At 43.3% G+C, this 8,780-nt stretch overlaps 1 protein-coding gene across 1 annotated transcript; it reads right to left on the bottom strand.

The window, feature by feature from the left end:
* Positions 1-763: 763 nt before the first annotated feature.
* Positions 764-7,892, bottom strand: LOC148777543 (uncharacterized). The gene is made up of 5 exons (XM_088836667.1): positions 7,499-7,892; positions 6,667-6,774; positions 3,396-3,614; positions 2,378-2,497; positions 764-974 (listed from the first exon to the last, which is right to left on the bottom strand). Exons 3-5 carry the CDS (start codon positions 3,495-3,497, stop codon positions 810-812), a joined length of 387 nt encoding a protein of 128 aa, XP_088692793.1. The 5' UTR covers positions 3,498-3,614; positions 6,667-6,774; positions 7,499-7,892; the 3' UTR covers positions 764-809.
* Between the last annotated feature and the right edge of the window lie 888 nt (positions 7,893-8,780).

The raw sequence follows: 8,780 nt of genomic DNA, 5'->3' as shown, positions 1-8,780 counted from the left end.
TCTTGCACTTAACTCACATAATTAGGAGAATGAACATCGAACCATGCACTCAATCCCTTTTGTAACAATCAGAAGAATCTCATGTGGGGAACATGATTTGGTTGGTTGCTTAATGTGAGGTTCCTGTTTCAAATTATTTATCATCCTGAGGCATGTCTGCCTCTTGAGAGTTTAAGTTTACCTTCAAACACTGCAGTCACCTCACCCCACCACCCTGCTTCACCTTTGTCCCCATAAACATCTCCTTGGAAACATGAATGTGTTACTTAGGGTAGGAACACTGCCCCTCACCTTCAGGGAGTGCAAACATGAACATGTGTAACCAGTTTTGTGAGAATCTTTCCTTGTGCTAGAGAATAAACATGAAAGGGTCTTTATCTTTCCCATAACTGCTACTGTGTTCTGTCAACACTTCTCCTTCTGGGTTGTAAGTGCTTTTAATGGTATCTCTTCAGAATTATAAGTGCTTTTTTTTTTTTTAATTTATAATTCAGCAAACATTTATTAAAATTTTTCTAAAAATTTATTTAAAAATTAATTCTAATAGTAGTTGATATATAATATTATATGCTATTATATTGTAAGTGCTTTTTAATGGCATTTCAATCCAATTCCATGATTTGTGTTACTCCCAGTTTATTGAGACAGTGTCAGTGAAATCTTTAGGCTCAGTCATGTTCGTCTTAAACACTAAATTGTTTTCACTTTAAAATTAGTTTTCTCTTCAAAGGCCGTCTTCATTCTGCTGCCCGCATTGCTAGAGAGCCCGTCATGTTAGATGCTGAAGGGCGGGATGGGGGTCTCTGCTCTCACAGCCCAGTGCCCTTTGCTGTGCTTACCCCCCTGCTGTAGGAGCAGAAGATGGCAGTGGCGCCTCTCAGCAGTCTGCTTCCGGAGGGGAGGTCTGGACTCGGCTCTCCTCGCTGTAGGCTGTGGCACCCTTCTGGCCGACACTGACTGCCCTTTGCTCGAGTCTGTGTGGAAGGAGGCAGAATGCAGTTTTTCTGTTGGGGTGCATGTGCTGGCTCTTCAGTGGGTTTTGCAGGTTCTCCCTGGCCAGGCTGGAGGGGGACACCTCTCTCAGGTGCAGTGTTCTCCTTTAGACCATGGTACATATAGCTGCGTGGGGAAGCATGATGGCCACAGCCCGGTCACCTTCTTTGAAGTCTATCAGAGCCAAGTGGAACCCTTGTCTTCTTGCTGTTCCAAAGAGCCCGACTCAGCCCACCATCTTGCACTGCCTGTCAGCTTCAGCATCTCTCTTGCTCCACTTTCCACTCTTGCAAGGCTCAGATGTTGTGCCAGAACAATGATTTGCCAACTGTCAGACCACAGCCCTTCTCCAGTGCTCAACTTAATCAGTCGTGGTGGGAAGTGACATTTCAGCCTCAGTCTTATTGTGTGGGGAGCTCATACTAAGTTTCTAAACAGTGAGGGGCAATGGAAGGGATAGTTGCCACTCTGCAGAACGCATTTCTCCCAAGAGGTACCCCCTGTCTCTCTCCCATTCTGTTTCATCAAAGAAGTGAGTCTGCTGGCGTGTTGACTATCTCCAATGCTTTCGAACTGTGGTGCTGGAGAAGACTCTTGAGAGTCCCTTTGGACCGCAAGGAGATCAAACCAGTCCATCCTAAAGGGAATCAACCCTGAATATTCACTGGAAGGACTGAAGTTGAAGCTCCAGTACTTTGGCCACGAGATGCAAAGATCCGACTCAGGGAAAGATTGAGAGTAGGAGGAGAATGAGGTGACAGAGGACAAGATGGTTGGATGGCATCACTAACTCAATGGACGTTAAGTTTGAGCAAACTCTGGGGGATAGTGAAGGACAGGAACGCCTGGCGTGCTGCAGTCCATGGGGTCACAAGGAGTTGGACATGACTGAGTGTCTGAACGCAACAATCCTGCATAAAGGCTTCCGTTTCCTATATCTGAGTTCTCAGGACATGGGCCATGGTGGGTGGAATTTTGTTTGTCTCTATAGGCCTTCCTCAACAGTTCTTGAGCTTTAGTGGCAACAACTGTGTATTATACAGTGACACCCTTGTTCTCAGTTCTGGTTTCATACTACATTCAATTAGTCTGAAGTGGGACCTGAGTCTTAATAGTTAAGGGAAAAAAAAATCAACAACTAGTGATTTTGGTTTACACGAGGGTTAGAAACTTGACATGACCAGTGGAAGACAAAACAAGATCTTGAAGGGACCGCATGTAGAATTAATTCTCAAGTAAAGGAAGAATGTGGTTCTTAAGCTGCAACTAAAAAAAAGCAGGCCTCCTAGCAGAAAACAGGTTTGAGGGATGAAGGATTTTAGGGAGGGGGCCTAGAATAACACTAGTTCCCCCCAAATCTTTCTAATCATTTTGTTTTTCTTACCGTCAAATCCCCAGTCCTACTCTGAAAAAGATTTGTTGCTCTTGAACTGCTTCTGAGCACCGCTGACTGGTTTGCACAAGGCACTGTGTCCAAGGCCTTGTCGTCAACATGGTCCTTGTCCTATAACATAGCAGAGAGTAGGAGCAGGAAGAGATTTTTACAAACAGTTATCAGACAGGAACTTCCCCTGCTTCCAATACCAAGGGTTCAGATTCGATCCCTGATAGAGGAACTAGGATCCCACATTCGTGTGGCAATAAAAACAACAAAGTTCTGTAAAGGAATTACCCTTCAATTAAAAAATAAATTTAAAAATAATAATCATAGATCACTCATTTTTAAAAAATGGTTATTGGACAAACAGCAGCCTCTTTGAAGAGGCTTAGCTCCTGCCTGTGAGAATGATTGCCATTAAATACATTCTCCTTTGGCATTTAACATATGGCTACTCAGATACCTAGCTTTTTCTTCTTTCTGGACGTTCTTTTTCACCTGCTAAAATTGTAAGCCCACTGCGTAGGCAGTTGACCCCAAAGTCCAGAAGAAGAGTGGGAACATCTCTTTTTGTGTCTCTGTTTTAGGAATGAGAAAACGTTCCACTTCTTTCCATATCTTGGTAACCGAGTTGGCTCGTGTCCATTTTAGACCAATGACTGGTAAAGGGCATGGGATTCCTGTAGGTGGATTAGTCTGTTCCTGTGGAGAAGAGTCAGCATTGGAGAGTCAAGCTCCAGGAGCACTTCACTCTGCTTATCTCTCTTACAGCACTTCTCACACAGTTTTGTAGTGTTCTCTTCACTTGTCTTCCCTAATAGGTCTAGACCTTGTCTTACTGATCTTTTTCTCTTTATATCCTCCTAGAGTTTATAATCTGTTTAGAAATATAATACCCACCCACACATGAACCATAAACACTTTAAATAGATACATAGTGGCACAGTTTTGTTCTTGGGTACCCTAAAGGAATCAGCATTATAAGCGGCCATTAGAGCAAAGACTATTGGAAATGCATTTCCACCTGGTAGGTTGGCAGTAGCTTTTCCAGTCTCTTCAGCTCCCCTGAAGTTCCAATACGGCTGGAGGTGCCTCCAGCTGTATATTCTGCTAGCTGCATAGTCATGTGATGGTTGGTCAATCCGCTGTAGATGCAGTAATGTTGATGAGGATGTTCATAAAGTCAAAGGACTTCTGAGTAAGTCTTATTGACTGTTGACTGTTTCCTTGAAGGTGCCTGGAGCTGCAATAAAATGGGCATTTGAAGGTCTCCTGTGCTGCTCTACCTTGCTCTGGTTGGGAAGTGCAGTACTGTCATTTGAACAGCTTTTCTCAGGCATTATTGATCGGATCTATTTGCCAGAGCACAGAATAAATAGAGACCATACTGGACTAAATTAGGCACTAAACTCAGGGCAGCATGACGGAGCTCTCAGTGGCTGAGAGAGTGCAGAGTACCTACAGCACTCAGCAGAGGGGGAATATGCATCTGCCAATTATGGGGAAGACATAGAAACAATCATTTATAAAATGCTTTTCGGAAATAATCCAGAAAAGTGGGCTTAGCAAGAATAGATGCTACATGGAATGACATTAACTGTCCTAATATACCAAGTGGTGGCATAGATAACTAGTTTGGGGTGCCTGGTCCACTCATATCTCCTTTTTCAGTTGTAAATGTATAGCCTTGCGGAAAGGATTGGTTCAGGTGGCCAGGTCTGTACCATGGAAACTATACACCTGTCCCCCAGATATTGCACCAGGGATGTGGAAACCTGATCCAAGCTGAAGTAATTAGATTTTCTTAGTTTCCTAATGACCCTAAAATGATGGTCCAGTAATGTTGAGTTAGGTCCAGTACCCCAGTTGAGTTTGACTTTGAGGGGTAGAAAGCAAAAATTGTAATTTCTTAACAAGATAGAGATTTATGAGCTCCTAAATGGCAGGCTATTTCATTGCCATCAGGGACTTAGGTTTCTTTTGTCCTACTGCTCTGCCATCTTCAGCACATGCTTCTTTCTATCCGGTGGTGTGCTGGTAAACTAATTCTCAGGAGTGCAGTGGGGCATGGGAGTAGTAAGTCTTGATTTGTAACATCTGCCTGATTCCTATGTTGAAAATATTCCCACTATGGCCAATTTCAAGCTACCAGTGATTTAATCACTAGTTTGCAGAATTCTTGAATTTTAATAGTCTGCTCTCTTCTATCTGGTTCTTCCTCATGGTCCAGAATGGCTGCCTCATCTCCAGCCATTAGAACTGCACTTCAACCAGTAGGGAAGAAATCAAAAGGAAGAGCAACCTCCTTTCCCTTTAAGATATCTCCCAGAAGTTGTGCACAGCCTGTCCACTTAAATCCCCTTGGATAGAACTTAATCACATGACCATGTCTACTTGGGGTATGTATTGTTCTGAATTTCCACGTGCTCAGCTAAAATTTGGGGGTTTTTTTACTAAAGAAGAAGAAGGGAATAAATGTGCAGGGAAACTAGCAGTATCTATCACTCATCGTGACACCCAGTTCCACACACGTGACTAAGTTATTGAGGAGCCAGAAGTCTACATTAAAAAAAAGTTCATTTTCAGAAGGAGACGAATTTAGTGGGTGATAAATAGGTAGTTCCAGATAGAGAGGGAATAGCTGCTTGTTTTTGTATTTTAGGCTGACCAGTGAGAATAGTCCTTTCTCTTCTGAGTTGGAACCAGCTGAGGGACAGGTACATAAGGCAGATGGAGCTAAAGTGTCATCTTTATTACTGATTAAACTGTTTGATGAGCAACAACCCTGCAGTAACAAAGGGTTCACTCACTTCACCCCCAAAATAAACTTACCCACCTAGTCCAAGCAGGACTGCCCAACTCTTTCCCCTGGGCAACTGCCCTTGAATGCTTCCTACAGAAGGTCCCCTTCCCTCTACCCCCCCAAAAAAAAGGACAACAGGCTCCACTAAGCATGAACTTTCTTCTCCCAAATTAGCCAGACAGGTGACTGAGATTGATTGAAGGGCAGGGAGAGAAGCCATGATATGTCCACCCATTACTAAATCATGAGGAATAAGTGTTCATGTCTGCTATTTGTGACCTTTCAAACCTGTTGAGGTTTAGCCAGTCATCCTACAGTTGGAAATCTGTTCAGAAATCTCCCTGAATCCTTACAGCTATCTCTGTTTATTTAAACGAACACAGATTGTTTCTCTTAACAAAACTGTCTCTGACTAAGAAGTGTTACTAAAGGCTGTCTTGTGTGAGCCAGACACTGAATGCTGTAGAATTTTACAAGATTGTGAGAGAGGAGTGGAGCACACAGTGGGTTTTCATGGAAGTGGTAAAGCTTGAACTTGTTCTTAAAGTCTGGGTAGGATTTTGCTAGGTTGAGGGGATGGAAGTGTTTCAGTCATGGGGAATTTCACAGGGGAAATGGGCATAAGGGAATAGATACAGTTTTGTCAAGTCACTGGTGGTGTTGGTGGGAGACATATTACTCAGCCATTAAAAAGAATGAGATGATGCCATTTGCAGCAACGTGGCTGGACCTAGAGATTGTCATACCAAGTGAAATAAGTTCACACAGAGCAAGCCAAATATCATACGATATGACTTGGGTGTGGAACTAAAAAATGACACACATGAACTTGTTTACAAAACAGAAATAGACTCAGAGACATAGAAAACTCTGGTTATGAAAGGCAATAGCTGTCAGTGGGGAAGAGGAGATAAATTAGGAGTGTGGGATTAACATATACTCACTACTATATATAAAATAAGTAACCAACAAGGACCTATTCTATAGCACAGGGAACTATACTCAATATCTTGTAACAGCCTATAATGGAAAAGAATCTCAAATAGAATGTGTGAAATAGAATAAACCGTGACTCTGTTTGCTATACACTTGTGATTAACCCAATATTGTAAGTTAACTATACTTCAATTAAAAAGAAAGAAGACACAGGTGGTGGTGGGGAACCATAAAGATTCTAGCTGTGGTACCTTTTGGTGGCCAGTGAGAAACCAGGTTAGAAAGAGAGCTTGGGAAAACTCTAGAAGTAGCTGATGGGGATAGAAGTTTGCAGCCGTTGAAGAAGAACTAAATATAATGTTTTTCCCAGATTATTCTGGAGGAAAAATTACTCTTTGAATTTTTTAGTTGCACAAACCAACAGATTTTTTTTGTTGTTGTTTAATCCATTTAAAATAAATAGCCCTGACTAATACATTCCACTTAAGGGAACTGACTCTCAAACTTTTGTGTGCCTGGAAGACTTGTTAACATACAGATTACTGATGACACTTACCCCCACACTTTCTGATGCAGTAGTTTGGGGAAGGGCTCAGAATTTTCATTTTTATAAGGTCCTTGTGATGCTGCTGCTGGTGGTCCTGGGATCACACTCTGGGAATCACTGGATGAATGAATGAGTGGAGAATGAATTCCCTAAGTCATAAAATGAGAGCTTGGATGAGATCATCTCTGAAGTCTTTTTGAGTCTATGCTGCTTCTAGGTGAGAGGATAACCCATTTATTTATTAATTTTTTTCATATAGTAAAAATTTCAGTGTTTACTGAGGTTGCTTTTATCCCCTGCTTGTGAACTAATTTTACATTTTACATGTGGGCTTCCCTGGTGGCTCAGGTGGTAAAGCCTGCAATGTGGGAGACCTGGGTTCGATCCCTGGGTCAGGAAGATCCCCTGGAGAAGGAAATGGCAACCCACTCCAGTACTCTTGCCTGGAAAATTCCATGGATTGAGGCTCCTGGTAGGCTACAGGCCATGGGGTCACAAAGAGTTGGACATGACTGAGCGACTTCACTTCACTTCGTGTTATTACATAGGTGGGAATCTGAAGGCATGTGATTGGATTGGAGATGCTTTCTCAAGAAAAAAAGACTCTCTGAACATGGGCTTCCCACATTTTCATGGCTTCCCACTTTTCTTTCAAGAAAAAAAAAAAAACAGGAAAAAAAGGTAGTAGCTACTTCAAATAGTGTCCACACCACTTTCACAGATAAAAAGACAAGGAGTGAGACTTTCCTGTAAAGGAAAATCACATTTGACCCAGTACTGGAAGCTTTGAAGAGCATTTACTCAAACTGTTAAAAACATTCAACTTCAAGAAAATATTTACCTGATTAATAATTGTCCAAAACTACCAGCTGGATGTCTGGGCCCAGAGGTTCGAGGCTTCCTAGGGCAAACTCAGCACAGAACCACGGCAGGCTGATCCCGCACAGGTGGAGGGACTGTGACCAACATTTGCAGCAGCAGCACCAGAGCCCTCCCTGCTCCGTGTGGCCTGCATGCTGCTGGTTGCGTGAAGGTGGCTGACGACAGCTGCGGGCAGCCAGATGGCAAGCCCCACCGAGACTGGGGGATTTCCAGAGTCGTACCCTGAGTGATCTTTACACGCGGCCCCACGTCAGGGAGAGGAGGCAGAGAGCTGATGTATCCCAGACAACCGGATGACGGGAACACGAAGCTCGCAGCAGCAGAGGCAAGATTTTGAGGGATCAGCAGGATGATTAATTTTTTTTTTTTTCTAGTTAAATGGGTTTTGTGGTTCCAGCAAATGAGGAAGTGGTTACCCTTTTTGCTGAGAGCTCTCCCACGTGATTTCAGCTGTGGGTTAATTCTCCTGTGATCTGGAATTCTTCCATAATAAGTTAGCAACTGCGGAAAATCTAAAACCCTTGAGTCTCTGTCCTGAGCCTGGAGAACCTGACCTTTGACCCAGGTTTTTTTCAGCAAATGGAAACGTGGGGGTGGAGTGGAAGGCAGCCAGGTCTACCCACTTGGTCCTTCTAACTCAGGCAGGACTTGGCAACATTGACCTCGCCACCGGATAGGAGTTTATTTTCTATTTTTTATTTATTTGGATAGGATTTTAAATGCTCTTTGCACCGTGACTTTCTATTTGGAAGCTAAGCTAACTGATTGTATGGCTCGCTGGCTTTGCAGCCAGGTCACAAGCCATTCTCTCTTCCTCTTAGTCCTGATTCTCTGATGTTCTGTCTAGTGTTCTGTCTCCATCTGTTATACTGTGAATTGCTTTTCGATTAGGCTGTGTGTCACTATTCATTATATTCTGTACAGTGAGTGTCCCTCACTAACATTCTCAGTCCATGGCTGTGTTATCAATCTGATCTCTTGTTTCTGAAAACGTAGTATGATTCAAAGCTTTGGTTCCTACTTGCTCCCTCAGCTCCTGGAGAAGAGTTACCCTGGAAGCTCCTTTGTTCTTGTTGCTCAGCTGTCTGACTCCGTGACCCCATGGACTGCAGCACGCCAGGCTTCCCTGTCCTGTCTCCCAGAGTTTGCTCAATCTCATGTCCGTTGAGTCAGTGATGCCATCCAACCATCTCGTTCTCTTGTCATCCCTGTCTCTTCCTGCCTTCCTAGCATCAGGGTCT

This window comes from Moschus berezovskii, chromosome 6 (assembly GCF_049115385.1).
Source record: "Moschus berezovskii isolate FMDL1 chromosome 6, NW_MosBer_1.0, whole genome shotgun sequence".
Classification (NCBI taxonomy): domain Eukaryota; kingdom Metazoa; phylum Chordata; class Mammalia; order Artiodactyla; family Moschidae; genus Moschus; species Moschus berezovskii.
The sequence above is the reverse complement of the archived record's forward strand: the minus strand, read 5'-3'. Positions and strand labels throughout refer to the sequence as shown.

Bases quoted from the DNA above. Each gene is read 5' to 3' on its own strand.
- LOC148777543 (XM_088836667.1), bottom strand. From the start codon at position 3,497: ATGACTATGCAGCTAGCAGAATATACAGCTGGAGGCACCTCCAGCCGT. The intron at 2,498-3,395 runs GTGGAAATGCAT...GCTATGTTATAG, and splicing joins AGCTACTGCCAACCTACCAG to GACAAGGACCATGTTGACGA. The intron at 975-2,377 runs GTAAGAAAAACA...CCTTCCACACAG, and splicing joins GTAGGACTGGGGATTTGACG to ACTCGAGCAAAGGGCAGTCA.